At 37.6% G+C, this 19,531-nt stretch overlaps 1 protein-coding gene across 4 annotated transcripts in view; it reads right to left on the bottom strand.

Moving 5' to 3' along the window:
• Window positions 1–323: 323 nt before the first annotated feature.
• LOC137405652 (uncharacterized) overlaps window positions 324–19,531 on the bottom strand; it is a 66,786-nt gene continuing 47,578 nt past the window's right edge. For all 4 annotated transcript variants that reach the window (XM_068091981.1, XM_068091983.1, XM_068091982.1 and 1 more), the window contains 5 exons: window positions 18,702–18,780; window positions 17,070–17,281; window positions 16,525–16,698; window positions 11,515–11,615; window positions 324–955 (listed from right to left, as the gene is read on the bottom strand). In XM_068091981.1, the coding sequence (XP_067948082.1) occupies window positions 11,520–11,615; window positions 16,525–16,698; window positions 17,070–17,281; window positions 18,702–18,780 (561 nt within the window). In that variant the 3' untranslated portion in view covers window positions 324–955; window positions 11,515–11,519. The remainder of the gene's footprint in view (window positions 956–11,514; window positions 11,616–16,524; window positions 16,699–17,069; window positions 17,282–18,701; window positions 18,781–19,531) is intronic.

Genomic DNA, 19,531 nt, shown 5'->3' with positions numbered 1-19,531 from the left:
GCGAAAAGTATGAAAGCCTGACTTGAAAATCGACTGAGCTGTTCGTAAAACTAAACCTATTGAAAGTTGTTGCTGTTGTTGCTGTTGCGCATGCATACACATTGATAGGAGTGTCTGTATAAATTCATAGTTAACTGAATCATTTGTCAAATAAAAATTTACAATTTTTTCAAGTTTGAAAAATAAAATTAAGATAAACATAACACTATGATAAAATTGCCTTTGGCATTCCAGAAAATAGAAATAAGAAAAGTATTATGGTCCTTAGAAGCGTAAGCTAACGGAAGACACTCCGGGTCCGTTAAACTTATCACATCACCAACTGGCATATATGTATCATTATATTGTTATAGTCACACCTACTCACTAATGAAAAAGCATCGGTATAGAGTGAAAAGACAAGATAAAATGTTTCAACCCATTGAATACAATATAAATCATATGTTACCATAAAATGAGAAAAAAATTAGTAGCATACACAAAACTACTTCATTTGAGACATTTGAGAGCGTCCAAAAGGAGCCGGTACTTCATTGAATGACTCATTTGGCAGCGTCCAATAGGAGCCAATACTTCATTGAATGACTCATTTGGCAGCGTCCAATAGGAACCGGTACTTCATTGAATGACTCATTTGGCAGCGTCCAATAGGAGCCGGTACTTCATTGAATGACTCATGACAAACTCATTTAACACAAAACAAATAGCTAAAAGATAAAAAAGAATGCTCCAAATTAATCCATTAAAAAAGTGTTTTATGAGTCTAAAAGTATAAATTAATCATTCGAGTATGACCACTAAAACTAGACGACTATTTACAGCATGCTCCGACTCCTGCATAGGAATGTAAGAGGTGGTTCCAGCAGCACCAAACATACTAGACAGAAGCACCAGACACGTGTTGTCTAATTGCTGATGGGCCGTTCAGCGGCTGGCGCAAGTAGACAAACACAGCCTACAAAAAAACACGAGCAACTTTCAAACTTAATATCACGAAGAAAATGTTTTGTGCAGGTCAAATTAAAAAAAGAAAACAACTATAAAAAGGTTTAGATGTAAATGTGAAATAATTAGCAAGTAATAGCTAAATTAAGTCTGTTTTGCTACGATTACAACAAAATATGATTTTGTAATAATACATTAATACATACAATTAATACGTACTGAAAAAAACAAAATATATTGAATAAATAATAATTCTTGCATAGAAGTGGGTGTGTATAAAAAAGATTACTGTTCCACCAGAAGCTATCCATCAAAAAATTGAATACAACGATACTGGTTGCTCTCGATACCTTAACAACTGTAAAAATGAGATATCGTACTGTCTTTGTTTGACCGAACGGAGAGACAATGTCGAAGCTCTTCCCACGGAGACAATATAACTGTTCGCGTGAGAAGAATTGACCTTGACCCCAGATATAGTAATTGAACCTTACGAAAAATATTTCTCTACAGGGGCATCGTAACACATGACCGCATTGGAAAAACAATCAGCGTGCGCTATATCTATATCCACAATGACACATACTTTGAGAAATATATGTATATATATATATACATGTATATATATACAAGTCACATATATATACATATGTATATATACATGTGAAAAATATGATGATTTTTTGACTATATATATATATACACGTATATGTATACATATATACATGTATATATATATTTCTCAATGTATGTCCATCTGTCTTCTGTCGTCGTATGTGGATCTGTACGCATTCCGGCTAAAGATCTTAAAATCTTGGAATAATGAACCCGTAGCGAGGAAAATTTGACTTCGGACCCCACCGTTTGCTAGGCCAGCACCCTACCCAATAGGCCATTGAGATTGATAGACTGGCTACGCCATATATGTCGCTATATCAGAGCAAATACTTAACAGCTTTGTGTACGACGCAGGGTCATAGCATAACGTCACGAGAAGCTGTTGGCTCACATTATTGAAGGTTGACTTGCAATAAAATTCACATTACAGTTATTTGGTATCAAAATATTCACCATGTCTTACTCTGTTGTGTTGTAGGTGCCAAATATGTGGAAATGTGATTACAAGGTCTTAAAAGCTCAAAGACGAAAAGCCGCCGTAGATTGGAATCTCTTTATTTCGATGACATAGCCATGAAATTTGGTTATCGTCTTGTCACGTGATATTCTCACGTGAATTGGAAGGCCAATAAAAAGCTAAATATAAAACTTATCGTAGCACTAGTTTATGACAAACACTTCGGGTTTTACCGAAGACCCCGTATCAAATATAGATGCTCGCTACTTTGCAGTTTTGTTTCGGTTTGGTCTAATCGGCAAGTCGTAATCTAATCATGTGACTCAATACTTCGCAAATAATTTCTGCAGCACTTTTCGACTATCACAAGTGACCAACAGGCTCGTCATGATTATCAGACAACGATATGTACTCCTTCGAGGTAAGGTTAAAATATTTAATGAATTTTTACAGTACATGTAAGTTATAAGATATCACTGCTAAAAGTGACAGCATTACGATGACGATAAAACAGACGCGTAAGAACAATAGACATAGTTTTATTGAATGCGTGAAGTATATTTGTGAAAATATTTCGACGAATAAGGTTGCATGAAAGTGTAAACAGAAACCATCTCTCACAACTACATCACATTTGAGCCGTTTTGGAAAGAGAATCCAAACTACGGCAGTCTCGTATGGCTGCGAGTTTCTGTTCGCTTTTGAGCTTTTAAGAGCTTGTAATCACCTTTCCACATATTTTGCACCTACAACACAACAGAGTAAGACATGGTGAATCTTTTCATATCAAATAACTGTAATGTGAATTTTGTTGCAAGTCAACCTTTAGGCGTACTCAAATTTTCCATTGGCAATGTGCCAGGCTAATAGCAAGCAACTCTCATTACTTCTCATTGTTTATAAGACAAAACATTTTTCTCATGAGATGTAGTTTGAAAGTTAGAATGGCAAATGTAGTTGTATGTTAAATACAAATCAATTTTTTGTCCAAAGACGTTTCTATTACCCAGCCGACGCCGGGTAGCACAGCTAGTATATATATATATATATATATATATATATATATATACACTAGCTGTACCAACCGGCGTTGCCTGAGTAATACAAAGTCTTTGGACAGAAAATTGATTGTCCTTAACATATAACAACATTTACTATTCTAACTTTCAAACTACATATCATGAGAGAAGTGTTTTTTGTAGTTGAATTAAATTAGGAGAGAAAATAAAAACAACTGTAAAAGTTTTTAAACTTTGTCAAACTGTAACTTTCAAACTTTATATCATGAGGGAATGATTTTGTGCAGAACAAGTTCTTTTCTTTTGAGGTATTAGACAATGTGTAACTTCAGAGAATACATGTATTTAACAGATTAATAAAAAAAAATGACAGAATATGGTAGTATTTTGTGGTTGAAATTTTATTAGAATAATGTCTGCCAAAAATGGTGGAATGAAAAATTAATATTAATAATAAAGATTGGAAACAAACTAAGTAATAATAGGCAACAGTGATAGGACAATGAATAACGGTAAAATTTCAAACAGATATTAAACTCAAATTATGATTAAAAAATTCAAGTTCCAATAAAAACGATAACGTAACAAACTGTAAAAACTTATATTGTAAACTTCAAAAGTTATACAAAGTTTATAAATGTAATAAGAGAATGTAAATCTACCTATATATGTATTTCTCAAAGTATGTAAATGTATGTAAATATAAGTGAGGAATAACTGATACTAACGATAAATCTTACAGAAAATCTTACATTAATCTTACAAATGATTGTTGTAAAATGTGAAAATAATTACGAATTACTAATTGGTTAGGTTTAGAAGGAAAAATGTGTAAGCTAATACACAAAGCGAGCACTGATAGAAAATTTTTTGAAACACGCATTTAACAAACGAAACATTCGGCTGTTGAGGAAAGGAAATAGCGCTTGCTACTATACTATATCGATATTAAAATAAACGCTAATTAACAAATAATATAATAACAGAATAACATTTAACAAAATAAAAACAACTGTAAAGGTTTTCAAAATTTTTCAAACAACTGTAACTTTCAGACTTCATATCATGAGAAAAAGGTTTTCAAACCACTGAAATTTAAAAGTTCATAACTTTCAGCGACGTATAGCTTTTAATAACGTACAGTTCAACCTATTCTAGCGGAACTGTTCTAGCATTGCTAACCGAGTTTTTCGAGATCCGCAACGATTTTTCCCATTAAAATAAAATCAAGTAGATTTTAATCCGTTCCGAGATGAGGAAAAACTTGGGTAAATTCAGAGATATACTTCGGTAAAGTATGTTTTCAACATTTTACACCATAAGCTGTACTGTATACTGCATACTACAAATAGAAAAGGGTATATATAGATCGTGTTTAAATTTAATAAAATGTTTTATATTTATGATGATGGAAAAAGAAAGCAAAAGTAAACATTTCGTACGTTTGGCTTTTACAACATCCAAAGCATTAAAGGTTAAAATACAATAGTAAAAATTTGTAACAAACAGTTATATCAAAAATCGTAGGAAAAAGAAAATATAAACAGCAATGGCCTGTTTTCTTTACATCTTTAAAAATTGCAGTAAAATTCACATTACAGTTATTTGGTATCAAAAGATTCGCCATGTCTTACTCTGTTGTGTTGTAGGTGCCAAATATGTGGGAATGTGATTAAAAGCTCTTAAAAGCTCAAAAACGAACAGAAAATCGCAGCCACACGAGACCGCCCTAGTTTGGATTCGTTTTCCAAAACGGCTAAAATGTGACGTATGTGTGCGAGATGGTTTATGTTTACACTTTCATGCATCCTTATTCGTCGAAATATTTTCACAAATATACTTCACGTTTGCAATAAAAACCATGTCTATTGTTCTTACGCGTCTATTTTATCGGCATCGTAATGCTGCAACTTTGAGCACTGATATTTCAAAACCTAGCATAAAAATACGTTTAATTTTTTAAACTTAGCTTGAACGATTGCATATCATCCTCTGACAAACATGATGAGCCTTTTGGTCCGCTATGATGGTCGAAAAATGCTGTAGAAATTGTTTGCGCCATATGGCGGGAATTGTAAGTCACATGATCAGATAATGTTAGTTTCAGTTCAAGTTTGATCTATCGCAAATAACAGACACGCTTTCTCATATTAAACTTGTTAATTTCAATTCGTCATAATGTCTAACGCGCCACATCGTGATTGTGCTGCTGGCAAGCTGAGAAGCACCTTTTTTCTTGGCCAAGAGCAGAGAAAAGACCAGACCTTCACCGGGCGTGGAGCAACTGGGTGAAGCTGGATGTGACAAACTTTATTTATTCGCCTGCTTACTCTTACCTTTGTTTTCGCCAGTTCAAAGACGACATGTTTTCTAACCTGTTTGCATACTCCACATGTCACCAAAGCACGTGAGTAATTTATTTTATGAACTGCTTGTATTAGTAGTAGTAACTCGGGTTATTTTCTAGTATTCTCCTAATACTATTGTATTAATCTATATTTAATATTACAATATTAATGTCATTTAATTGTAATATGATATTATTAGTATTTTATCTTTTTAATTACGTGTATTATTCTTATTATAATAACAAAACTAATTCATACTGCATATCTATCTGTAAAACGTAATATATTAATCTACAATTGATAAAATAATGTTATAAGTTTCACGATTAATTTCGGCAAATTTCTTAACCCCACTCACTTATAGATATGTTATATAAAATAGTTATTGTCATTTTCTGGTATCATCGTTAATAGCATATTAGTATTATTAGATGATTATTATTAGTATTAGATGATGAAGTTTGTGCCAACCACTGAAGACTGGGAAAAGTTTGAGCGCTATGTTGGCCAGTGTCAAACGCTCTCCAATTACATGTAAAATAGAGCTGAACTTAACCAAACTTGACAAAATATAAAGAATATCCATAGAGTTATTACTCACATTTTTATGTTTACAATATCATGGATTCTGATAAGGTTTGGTAAAATCTGTGTCATGATTGCATGGCTATGTATTTATTCTTTTTCTGATCAAGCAAATAAGATATAATAACAGGAAATGATGTTGTACAAATCTTATTGCAAGTCAACTATTGTGTTGTGATTTCAGACCCGAATCCTCCTTCAAAGAGGAGAAAATAATAGTAAGTGTGACAACACTCCAGCGACTATTTCACTGTCACGCCTGCGCCCTCCCCTGCTCATTCACGATGGTGCAAGAAGGCGGATGGGTAGAGTTCAAGGTTACATGTGCCTCCTGTCACTAATCGTACATTTGGGAAACAACTGCCAGGGTGAACAGAGCTCACGTCATCAACCCCCTGCTGGCAGCTGCATCACTCTTCTCTGGCGGATGCCTTACGCAGAACCTCCGTTTTCTGTCGCTCCTGAACATCGTGATACCAAGCCACAGCGTTTGCCTCTACCAACAAAGAGAATACTTACACGGTGTGAGTGTTAATATTACCCATAAACTTGGAACATGTGAATAAAAGCTAGGCACACTAATTGAATAACGATATTTAGAAACAATTTTTTTCTTGAAATGAAAATATGTCATCCTTCAAGCAAAATATATTATAATTTAAAATTCTGATTCTTCGTCATAATATAACACAAAAAGGGGAAGAGGATTCTACATTCTTAGACTAATGATAATGATACAAATTAATCTTGTATAATGAAGTTTTACAATATTTTACAGTGTATTGCTGAGCAGTGCACCCTGCATAACGAGGGATTGATGGCAGCAATCGATTGGAAGCTTGATTTGGCAGGTGACGATAGATGCGATAGTCCAGGGCATTGCGCACTATACGGGGCCTACACTATGATGGATCAGAGCTGCGGTTTAATAGTCAGCAGCCATCTTGTCAAGGTAAAACTTCGACAGTTTTTACTTCACAGCCTGACAAAAACCCAAAGTTTTTAGTAGTTATCAATACATAAACATAAAGTTGCTGATCTAGCTAAATAATTCATTCAAATAATGTGAAAGTGATTGTTGGTCGTAACTTTCTTTACTTTGCAGTCAACAGAGACCACCAGCTCTAACGCCATGGAGCTGGAAGGCTTCAAGCGATGCCAGTTCGATCTAATTTCCCATGGCCTGAGAGTGAGGTCCATTACAACGGATGTTGTTACAATGGTTGTGTGCATACCGCAAGCTTGCGTTTTGGCTTATGCCGCAAAATCGTCGCGGTGAGCGACGGCCTCTACCTGCCTGCTTGGTGTCTAAGATTCGAGCTCTTTTCCCACCAACGGATGATGATGAGTTTGCAGACTTGCAAACAAGATTTGCGGCATAAACCAAAACACAAGATTGCGGTATGCACACAACCTTTTCCGAGCATTTGGCGATGGCTTTCCAAATGGGAATAGATTATCTACCAAAACAATTATTGAAAAACAATAATTGCTGATCATCAAAATAATCTCGATCTTTATATAATAAAATCACAAAACTAATACACCTCTCTACTGTAGTAAGTGTACAAGCCAAATATAACAATTCTCCTTGTGTTCCACGAGTTCAGAATATGTGTGTTCAACCGATGCATTAAATGTGTAGCACAAGAATTGTAGATAATGCTTGACACATTAGCATAGCTTTGGTGTTGTTGACATTAAATGAAAATTCAACTCACTATGATATCGCAGGTAATTATTCCACCCCAACTCAAGGGGTGCAGGCGCCACAAGTTCGTCCACACCAGAATGCATACACAGGCATTCATGCTCCCCGCGGTCATGGAGACGATGAGCAAACTCAGCATCATGACAGCACAAACATTCAGGAAGAGATGGCATGTCTTGACAGCGCTTGCAGACACACCACTCTGTAGCCGGTGGTATTAGCTCCTAAAGAAATGAACAGATATGTCTATGCAACCATAGCTAATACATTAGGTCGATGTTATCCAACAGTATATCAGTGCAGCACTAGATTTAAATATTAAAATTGTTAATGTTATCATTCGAGAAAAATCTGTAATTATTTTTTCGCAATATGAAGGGATAATTATCATCACTAAAATCATATATATATAATAATATTCGTTCTATCACTCTCTAGCTAAAACTATTACTACTAGCTAGCTTGGCACATAAGAGCTGGCTAGTGGCGGTGCTTACTTGCTGGGAGGTTTGATTCTGTTGAGGATCTTCTTCAGATAGAGCGTCAGGCTCGAAACGCCAGGGTCTTAACTCTTCAGAATTTGACATTTTTTATGATCGCAACTCGGACATGTACACGTATGTTGCATTGTCGGATGGAATGGCCAAGCTGAAACTGTAAAGTAGCGAGCATCTATATTTGATATGGGGTCTTAGGTACAACCCGAAGTGTTTGTCATAAACTATTGCTACGATAAGTTTTATATTGAGCTTTTTATCGGCCTTTCAATTCACACGAGAACATCACGTGACAAGACAATAACCAAACTCCGCGGATACGTCATCGAAATCAAGAGAATCCAATCTACAGCGGCTTTTTGTTTTTGAGCTTTTAAGAGCTTGCAATCACATTTCCACATATTTGGCACCTACAACACAACAGAGTAAGACATGGCGAATCTTTTGATACCAAATTACTGTAATGTGAATTTTGTTGTAAGTCAACCTTTAAAGGAGACTCAAACTCCAAAATATTTTAGGGTAACTTGACTGGAAGGGTTAACTCCCTAGCGAAATTCTTCGGTAGAGGAGGCGTCGTCCCACATGGTTTTTCCCTTTTTGTAAAGGATTTGCTAAGCGTAAAATGCTTATCCCGTTTCCAAGCGTTTCTGGAGCTTTGCTAATTGCAATGCGCATGCTCCAGTTTAGTTGAGAACCCAATTTATGTTCAAGCTCTGAGGCAAACATCTCAAAATCTTTGGTGAAAACCCTAAAAAAAATAATTAGCACGCGCATGCTGTATATTTTATATGAAAACATAAATGATCGCTATGGTGTTATAGCTCAGTGGTAGAGCATCGGGATGAAACCCTCGTCGATGAGAAAGCCGTCGTGAGTTCAAATCTATCAGATTGCAATGATCCAAGATTTTAAGATCCATAGCCGGAAAACCGACAAATATATGACACACGACGACATATTTTGAGGAATATATAGATGTAAGATGTATTCATGTATGCATATAAATACATACACAGTGCACCCTCGGGATATGATCCCCCTGATGTACGATTTTTTCACCTTACAAAGTGGAACATGATGATTTTTTCACCTCGCTATACAAATTTTATTTTACCATACGATTTCAACAAACTTTTCGCCTTAGTTCAAATGGGGCGGTCGGTGTGCTCTACGTATTATGTACAAAGACCTATTAACTATATTTAATTAGCTAATAGGTCTATGATTATGTGCGCTAAAATAATAAAAACACCAAAATGCTGTTCACCGCAAATATTCTCACAACGACCCTAAGAGACACGATGACTGACTTCTCTGTTCAGCAACTCTTGTTTGTAAAAGGGTAACTCTTTCCATTTTCAACCAGTAACAAAGTTGGAGTTGCGATTTCTTCAAACAGAAGGTCGGTCAACATCTCTTAACCCGCTAACAAAAATCTACATCATTACGAAAGAAGCATCGTGCTTTATGTGCATGTTTAGTAAGCTAAACTTATTTGAGGTGAATTCAAAGTTGATGTTATACATACGTCTGTCTTGAAGGTAAGAACTTTCTACGGTATATTATAATGTTACATTTTATTGCAGATCATAACCACTAAATAGACTAAATACAATAAAGTTCTTGTAGGTAACTATAGTTACTAAGGTTAAAATACCATTACTAGTTAATAATTGTTACTAGTTTTTAATATGTACATTACTTATATAAAATTTTGACGATTTTTTCCAGGTTATGTTTGAATTATATAATTACTATGACAAGTCCTTAGTTGACTCCGTCCTTAAGCGACTTCGTCGGTAAACGAAACCTAAAACTGGTAATCAAAATGCCTAACAACATGTTTACGGTCTATCTAATATCTAAAGCTGTGACCATGAAGTCTATGTAATACATACAGCTGTGAGCATGAAGTCTGTAATATCTAAAGCTGTGACTATGAAGTCTATGTAATATCTAAAGCTGTGACCATGAAGTCTATGTAATACATAAAGCAATGTATGCACTTACTAGAACCTTGACCTATACAATGACCTTGACATGTACAAATCGGGAAATTATTGTGAGACTCGAAGATCGAAGGGAATGTAAACTATCTGCAGAGACTAATGTCTCTTACAGTGGGTACACTCATGTCTCTGACAGTGTGTACCATCAAGTATCTGACAGTGTGTACCATCAAGTCTCTGACAGTGGGTGCCTCATCTCTCTGACAGTGGGTGCCCTCATCTCTCTGACAGCGGGTGCCCTCATGTCTCTGACAGTGGGTGCTCTCATGTCTCTGACAGTGGGTGCCCTCATGTCTCTGACAGTGGGTGCCCTCATGTCTCTGACAGTGGGTGCCCTTATTTCTCTGACAGTGGGTGCCCTTATGTCTCTGACAGTGGGTGCCCTCATGTCTCTGACAGTGGGTGCCCTCATGTCTCTGACAGTGGGTGCCCTCATGTCTCTGACAGTGGGTGCCCTTATTTCTCTGACAGTGGGTGCACTTATGTCTCTGACAGTGGGTGCCCTCATGTCTCTGACAGTGGGTGCCCTCGTCTCTGACAGTGGGTGCCCTTATTTCTTTGACAGTGGGTGCCCTTATGTCTCTGACAGTGGGTGCCCTCATGTCTCTGACAGTGGGTGCCCTCATGTCTCTGACAGTGGGTGCCTTCATATCTCTGACAGTGGGTGCCCTCATATCTCTGACAGTGGGTGCCCTCATGTCTCTGACAGTGAATGCCCTCATGTCTCTGACAGTGGGTGCCCTCGTGTCTCTCAATACGTTGTTAAAACCTTAGGCAGAGATCTTTGTAAATAGTTTAAGCTTGTAGACTATACGGAAGTTATCTATACTTGCCCGTATAGATAACATCTTCGACAATGTGTTTCTATTGGGTCCATTAGACCTCAACCTCTAATCGATAAAGTAATTACGATGTAGTTGATACATCCTTGTAAACGGTATTAAAACAATATTTCCAAGTCGATGGACACATGTAGGTATAAAAATTAAACAGATAGCATATATTTTTTAGTGCTAAGCTCATATCCACTGATGACTTTAATGATATAACCATATAATGAATTGTAGTGATTTATAACTCACAGGTAAGAAACTTGATGTATGAGCATACTTGAACAGAGCAGATAACTCACAAGCAGCAACAAAACTAACAGTGGTGAGTTAGAGGACTAAATTGCGGGAGGGTGAAAAGAGAGCTAATACCGGCTCAAGGTAAAGGAGAAATAACTCAGGAGAGATAACAAATACTTAAGGGAATAAGAATGAGGGGATAACCTAATATGCTTGAGATGGTAGAGAGGAGGTAGAGAGGAGGTAGCTCACCAGCGCTAGCTTGAGGTAGGCTTTTTCTGTGGCGTGTCGAGGGAGTTGATCATGTAGTCAACACTATCATTAGCCAAGATGGAAAAGCCTGTGTCTCCCATCTACAATATAAAGAGCACTTTTATCATTAGTATAGAACTTCATAAGTGAAGTAAATTCAACTCAGTACAAGGTTTAGTTAGGATACCGTGATTGTGACACGAATAAGTGATTGTGACACGGATAAGTGATTGCGACACTGATAAGCGATGTTGACACGGATGAGTGATTGTGACACGAATAAGGGTTTGTGACACGGATAAGTGATTGTGACACAAATAAGTGTTTGTGACACGGATAAGCTAAGCGAATGTAACATGGATAAGTGATTTCATTGGTATTTAGGGAGTTTACAAGCCTGTCGCAGAGTTCAGTGACAGTGTCACTACTGTAGGTGCGGAGTGCCTTCCATACAAAAGCTAAAAGATGCTATAATCTTGCTACCCTTCAATGTACATGTTGCAATGATGCAAGTTGCAAATTTTACTTTTCGACCAATGAAGTGTTTCTGACAAATCTAACACTGGTAGCTCCAATATTTACCTACAGTACCATTTGTTTGTGACAATTATATTTTTTCATTAATAAAAGTGTAGCATATTCTGCTATAAGCTATTCAGTGATAAGATTGATCATGAAACCTTTATTCAAAAAGAATACAACTCCCTATATTTTCCTTGTAAACTACAAGCTAAACAAAGCTGGGGCGAATTAAATATTACTAAAAATACTAAAATCTAAGCTGTATTGTAAAATGAAAACAATCTTTGGGTGGCGGTGGATCTGACTCATGCTGTGATGTAGTTAGAAATGCCCCTCATACGAACTTTAAAAAGCAATGTAAACTGCTAATCCGTATATGTGGTTGGGCGTCATAAGGCACTAAACAGTTGAGTCCTACCATCAGTACGTACTTTAGTTGTCCACCTCTTCCTCGTATTGTCACAACTACAGTAGTAGCCTATCAGTCTCAAGGGCCATGAGGGCATGACAGGCGCAAGTGGTAGTGAACAAGGAGTGTTGTGGGTGATGAATGTCGGAGTGTCGTGGGCGATGAGTGTCGGAGTGTCGTGGGTGATGAGTGTCGGAGTGTCGTGGGTGATGAGTGTCGGAGTGTCGTGGGTGATGAGTGCCGGAGTGTCGTGGGTGATGAGCGTCGGAGTGTCGTGGATGATGAGTCTCGGAGTGCCGTGGGTGATGAGTGTCGGAGTGTCGTGGGTGATGAGTGTCGGAGTGTCGTGGGTGATGAGTGTCGGAGTGACGTGGGCGATGAGTGTCGGAGTGTCGTGGGTGATGAGTGTTGGAGTGTCGTGGGTGATGAGTGTCGGAGTGTCGTGGGTGATGAGTGTCAGAGTGTCGTGGGTGATGAGTGTCAGAGTGTCGTGGGTGATGAGTGCCGGAGTGTCGTGGGTGATGTGTGTCGGAGAGACGTGGGTAATGAGTGTCAGAGTGTCATGGGTGATGAGTCTCGGAGTGCCGTGGGTGATGAGTGTCGGAGTGTCGTGGGTGATGAGTGTCGGAGTGTCGTGGGTGATGAGTGTCGGAGTGACGTGGGTGATGAGTCTCGGAGTGTCGTGGGTGATGAGTCTCGGAATGCCGTGGGTGATGAGTCTAGGAGTGTCGTGGGTGATGAGTCTCGGAATGCCGTGGGTGATGAGTCTAGGAGTGTCGTGGGTGATGAGTGACAATTATTTCAATTGATGAGTTTCAATTATTACATCATTCAGAGTATAAAATCAAGAAAATGGTGTATAAAGTATATAGTAAGGGCTTTGAATTGCAAAAGCCTTTGTGGACTGGTGGTTAGACAATTGGGTTGCAACAATCATGAGCTCAAATCCAGCAGGATTAGATTTTAATTCCAAGATTTAACAGCTATAGCCGGACAGACAGAAGACAAACTTTGAGAAATATATATACAGTCAAACATGGATAACTCGTCCACGGATAGCTCGAACACATGGTTAATTCGAACATTTCCTTTGGTCCGTTCCCACGTAATGATAAATTGCTATAGATAACTCGAACTCAACACTGTTAATTCAAACTGTTTTTTTGCCCAACAGCTACCGAAACGGTTGTTTTCGCTTTAGAAAATCACTTTATTCAAAGCCATAGAGGTAAACTTCATCTTTTCGTAATTCATAAGCGTCGTTATTACCACCATCGGCAAAATATTTGTGTCAACGACTTTTCTAAAAGTTTGGTGAAATTTGATTTATACTGCGATACGATGAATAGCACGGGCTAGCCAGGTCACGCGCGCAAGAATTTTCGCCACGCACATACAAAACAAAAATCGCATGTTGTTTTGTATGTGCGTGGCGAAAATCTTTGAGTGCGTGACTCGGCTAGCCCGTGATGAATAGTTTTCCGACGTTGATTCCGTGTTGAATCAACGTCGGAATGTTGAATGTTTAAAACGTCTTAAAAAATGTTGTAATTAAACGTATACGTTGTCTGAGCTACAAAAAACTATTCATCGTTTGACCTAAACACAGAATACGTGTGTACATTCAATAAGTATCTATTAAAAAAGCGTGAGTGATATAGAATGTACCGTAAAACCTCGTAAAACTTCTAATTGTACTGCCTCGGAGTGTTGCTCTTAACGAATTCCAGGTAAAGTAAGGTAATCTGCATAAACTTCAAGAAAAAACGGCAAAATTGATCGTGGGTAAAACCCCAAAAGAAAAAAATGTCTTTTCTTTTGAGCATTTCAACAACGATCAAGTTTTGCCAATGTCAATCTGAAAAACGTCCTGGCAATAACATCACCTCAAACAACAAACCAATCTCAAGTGATAGAAAAATCTCTATACTTTTTCATGAAAACGTTTTAAACTTTACATTAGAAGCATTTAATTTGAAACAAGCCATTTGTGCTTTTGATTTATATTATAGTTTGTATATGTACATGTATCTACTAATAAATAAGTAAATACATGGACTTGTGACAGTGCTCTGATAACTTGAATGCTCTGATAATTCGAACACTTTTGCTCGGTCCCTTGAAGTTCGAGTTATCCATGTTTGACTGTATATAGTAAACGTATATATATATATAAATATATTTATATAAATAAACACTTTATTTTGGACATACACAATACAATTATTGTTCTTTGCAGCAGTGACCTCCAACTGACACTGACAACAATGTTACCACAGATCTTAACCGTTTGAACCCTGGCTGTTCTTGCCAATGTGTGTCAGTAACTCTGGGCAATTTTTCCAGCGATCCGAAGTATTCAAACTTTTGTTAAAGGTTGACTTGCAATAAAATTCACATTACAGTTATTTGGTATCATAAGATTCACCATGTCTTACTATGTTGTGTTGTAGGTGCAAAATATATGGGAATGTGATTACAAGCTCTTAAAAGCTAAAAAACGAACAGTTAATCGCAGCCACACGAGACCGCCGTAGTTTGGATTCGCTTTCCAAAACGGCTCAAATGGGACGTAGTTGTTACAGGATGGTTTCTGTTTACACTTTCATGCAATCTCATTCGTCGAAATATTTTCACAAATATACTTCACGCATTCAATAAAACCATGTCTATTGTTCTTACGCGTCTATTTTATCGTCATTGTAATGCTGTCACTTTTAGCACTGATATCTTATAACTTACCGTAAAAAATCGTTAAACTTTTTAACCTTAGCTCGAAGGAGTACATATCATTGTCTGATAATCATGACGAGCCTGTTGGTCACCTGTGATAATCGAAAAGTGCTGCAAAAATTATTTGCGAAGTATTGAGTCACGTGATAAAATTACGACTTGAAGATTGAATAATGCCAAAACAAAACTGTAAAGTAGCGAGCATCTATATTTAATACGGGGACTTCGGTAAAACCCGAAGTGTTAGTCATAAACTAGTGCTACGATATGTTTTATAGTGAGCTTTTAATTGGCCTTTCAATTCACGTGAGAACATACGTGACAAGACGATAATCAAACTGTAATGACAACGTCAAATAAATAAAGAGATTCCAATCTACGGCGGCTTTTCGTTTTTGAGCTTTTAAGGGCTTGTGATCACATTTCCACATATTTGGCACCTACAACACAACAGAGTAAGACATAGTGAATATTTTGATACCAAATAACTGCAATGTGAATTTTATTGCACGTCAACCTTTAAGTATATCTAAATGTGCTCATAATATAATAATATTTAGTAAAACACTAGTAAAAAAGTCGAGCAACCCACAGCAAATGTCATCAAATAGAAAAAAAACAGTATTTCACCGTTATTCGATAAAACTATAAAAATTCGTATGATTTTAAAAACTAGTAAAAACATTTACAGTAGTATCGTATCCATCGAACAAACATTCATCATCATTTCATGACTCAAAATAAACAGAAAAATTATAGCTAGTATTATAAAATACTTCATTTGCATCATATTCATCTATGATCTACCAACGACTGAGCCCTATCGATTTTTTCTCTTGATATCGTTCTAATAAAATTTGTTATTATAACAAAGGAAGTAGATGAAGATATTTGCAAACTGTTACAACTGGAAGTTAAATTTCTGGTTTAACATCCTGTGCAAGAATTAATTTGATTGGTTTGAGGTGTTACTTGAAAACAGCTTTTGTAAACAGAGCCACGTGAATGCCGGTATTCCGGCCGCTAGGGTTTCTGACACACATTAAGCAATGCTGGAATAACAATCGTTGGAGCTCAGAAGGTTAAGCACTGATCAATGGCGTGACAGAGGGACGTCAGTCTACCTTGTTACACTTGCTAAGTACATGTGTGTATGCAGGATATACATACTAGACATACCAGCTATAAACCCTGTACATGTTTGTTATACATACTATACTATTGTATACTTGCTAGCTATACATATTAGCTACATTTGTTAGCCATAATCGCTAGCTATACTTGATAGCCATATTCGTTAGCTATGCTTGTTAGCTATTCTTGTTAGCCATATGCTCAAAGCTCACCCCCAAGTCTCCAACGTCGAGTCGATTTAAAAAGGAGAGGCGAGTATCGTCTGAACCTATTGTGCTAGAGGGTCTGTCAGATAAAAGCATTCCTCCAGCAATGTTTGACACTGACTCTGGAGCACGTCTAGGTGACTTGTCCCCAAGTAGACTGGATAGTGAGAAATCTGTCATCTATGTCATAGACACATCAATCTTACAGAGCCAATAAAGCAATAAATAAAAAGCAGCATAGACATAGAAGAACATAGACATAATAACACAGGCATAGAAGCATAGCCATGGTTGAATAAACTTAGCAGTAGAAACAACAGGAAATCTCATGAGATGTGGCAGTTGTGCGAAGATATCACAAGGTCAGTATGGAGACAGCGAAAATCTAAGAAGAGGTCAAGTCTATGAGAAGATGAGTAAATGTGATGAGAAGCGGAGAAGGACATATACATGTAGGAAGTGAAACATATCGGAACAATCATTACAGGAACAAAACGCGATAGTTAAAGGAATAGAACAATTGCAAGAATGAGAAAACACGGGGAACGTACTGCAACATCAGGAGTAAGCCAAGCATCCTTGAGGGGTGCAGTAGTGGCCCCCACAGGATGAGAGGTATCTCCAGCATCGGAAGACGAACTCGTCTGTTCCTTGCAATTGACTCCCTTGGGTATGAGATTCTGGAAGGACAAAGGAGCTCCAGCTCCGTTAAGCTCCAATGAAATGTCTGAGCAAATAGATTCATCTCCTTTTTGTGTGTGACCTAGAGAAGGTAGTGATATAGCCATATAGCATATGGTGACCTAGAGAAGGTAGTGATATAGCCATATAGCATATGGTGACCTAAAGAAGGTAGTGATACAGTCATATAGCATATTGTGACCTAGAGAAGGTAGTGATATAGCCATATAGCATATGGTGACCTAGAGAAGGTAGTGATACAGCCATATAGCATATGGTGACCTAGAGAAGGTAGTGATATAGCCATATAGCATATTGTGACCTAGAGAAGGTAGTGATACAGCCATATAGCATATTGTGACCTAGAGAAGGTAGTGATACAGCCATATAGCATATTGTGACCTAGAAAAGGTAGTGATACAGCCACATAGCATATTGTGGCCTAGAGAAGGTATTGATATAGCCATATAGCATATTGTGACCTAGAGAAAGTAGTGATATAGCCATATAGCATATGGTGACCTAGAGAAGGTAGTGATATAGCCATATGGTACATTTACATAAGAGCTACTTTACTTACAGGTATGGTACATCTACATCAGAGCTACTTTGCCTACAGGTATGGTACATTTATTTCAGAGCTACTTTACCTACAGGTATGGTACATCTACATCAGAGCTACTTTACCTACAGGTATGGTACATCTACATCAGAGCCACTTTACCTACAGGTATGGTACATCTACATCAGAGCTACTTTACCTACAGGTATGGTACATCTACATCAGAGCTACTTTACCTACAGGTATGGTACATCTACATCAGAGCTACTTTACCTACAGGTATGGTACATCTACATAAGAGCTACTTTACCTGCAGGTATGGTACACCTACATCAGAGCTACTTTACCTACAGGTATGGTACATCTACATCAGAGCTACTTTACCTACAGGTATGGTACATCTACATCAGAGCTACTTTACCGACAGGTATGGTACATCTACACCAGAGCTACCTTACCTACAGGTATGGTACATCTACTTAAGAGCTACTTTACCTGCAGGTATGGTACATCTACATCAGAGCTACTTTACCTACAGGTATGGTACATCTACATAAGAACTACTTTACCTGCAGGTATGGTACATCTACATCAGAGCTACTTTACCTACAGGTATGGTACATCTAGATCAGAGCTACTTTACCTACAGGTATGGTACATTTATATCAGAGCTACTTTACCTACAGGTATGGTACATCTACATCAGAGCTACTTTACCTACAGGTATGGTATATCTACATCAGAGCCACTTTACCTACAGGTATGGTACATGTACATCAGAGCTACTTTACCTACAGGTATGGTACATCTAGATCAGAGCTAACCAAACTGTTGCAGTGCATACACATACCTACAGTAGCTCACCCGCTGGTCAAATTCGCTCACGCTGCTAAATCCCTACCTAAAAAGTAGCTCGCTGTAATTAGACCCGCGTACTTGCCTGCACCGATGTTCCTGAGTAAAGAGTTGAGACTCATCTGTGAATCACTCTGCTGCGCACGCTGCCTTTCAGCCATAACCTGTAACAGTAGGTTTATTAAAGGATCAGTTTATCAATGCATAAGTACTCCTTAAAGAATAGAGAAAGCATAATATTATTATGCTTTATTAGTTATCTTGAGGTGTTGACTGATGTTCTAAAAAAAGAATCAAGGAGATTGACCCAATAGAAGTTGAGATATAGCCAGCCAAACACAGGTCTACCTAATAACGAATCAGAGGAAAACCCTTCGCAAATCCCGAGAACTGTGACGTATGAAATCGACTTATTGGTAATGTGCCGGAGTTGCGCACCCTTACCACCGTTACGTATAATGATTGTTTTAGGCTACGAAATGTGAAACGCTTCTCGCGATAGTAAAGAATTTACAGGCTAGCTCTGGTTTCTCAGGAAAATCAAGCAAACATTGTGTGGTAAAGGCATTTGCCCACACCCCTCGCCATGATTTTTCAAAACAGAGGAGCAGATTTTGACTATTGTGCTTCAAATTTTGACTCGATCTCCACGGATATGCTCCGAAGATCCTCTGTTCAACGAACGGCGCGTGTATAGTCTATATGCGACATCCGCGATTTGCAGTTTGTTTAGAATAAGAAATGGGAATGTGAATTTTTGTTCATTCATCATTTTTCTACTGTGTACCTCTACTGCAGCATTCAGTTGATTTTCATGATTATCGTCACTATTAACAGACTGTAAGTTCACTACAGCCATAATTTTTAAAAAGAATAACTTGACCGTGCTGCTCTTGCTGTAAGAAAAGAAAACAA

This window comes from Watersipora subatra, chromosome 10 (genome assembly GCF_963576615.1).
Source record: "Watersipora subatra chromosome 10, tzWatSuba1.1, whole genome shotgun sequence".
Classification (NCBI taxonomy): domain Eukaryota; kingdom Metazoa; phylum Bryozoa; class Gymnolaemata; order Cheilostomatida; family Watersiporidae; genus Watersipora; species Watersipora subatra.
The sequence above is the reverse complement of the archived record's forward strand: the minus strand, read 5'-3'. Positions and strand labels throughout refer to the sequence as shown.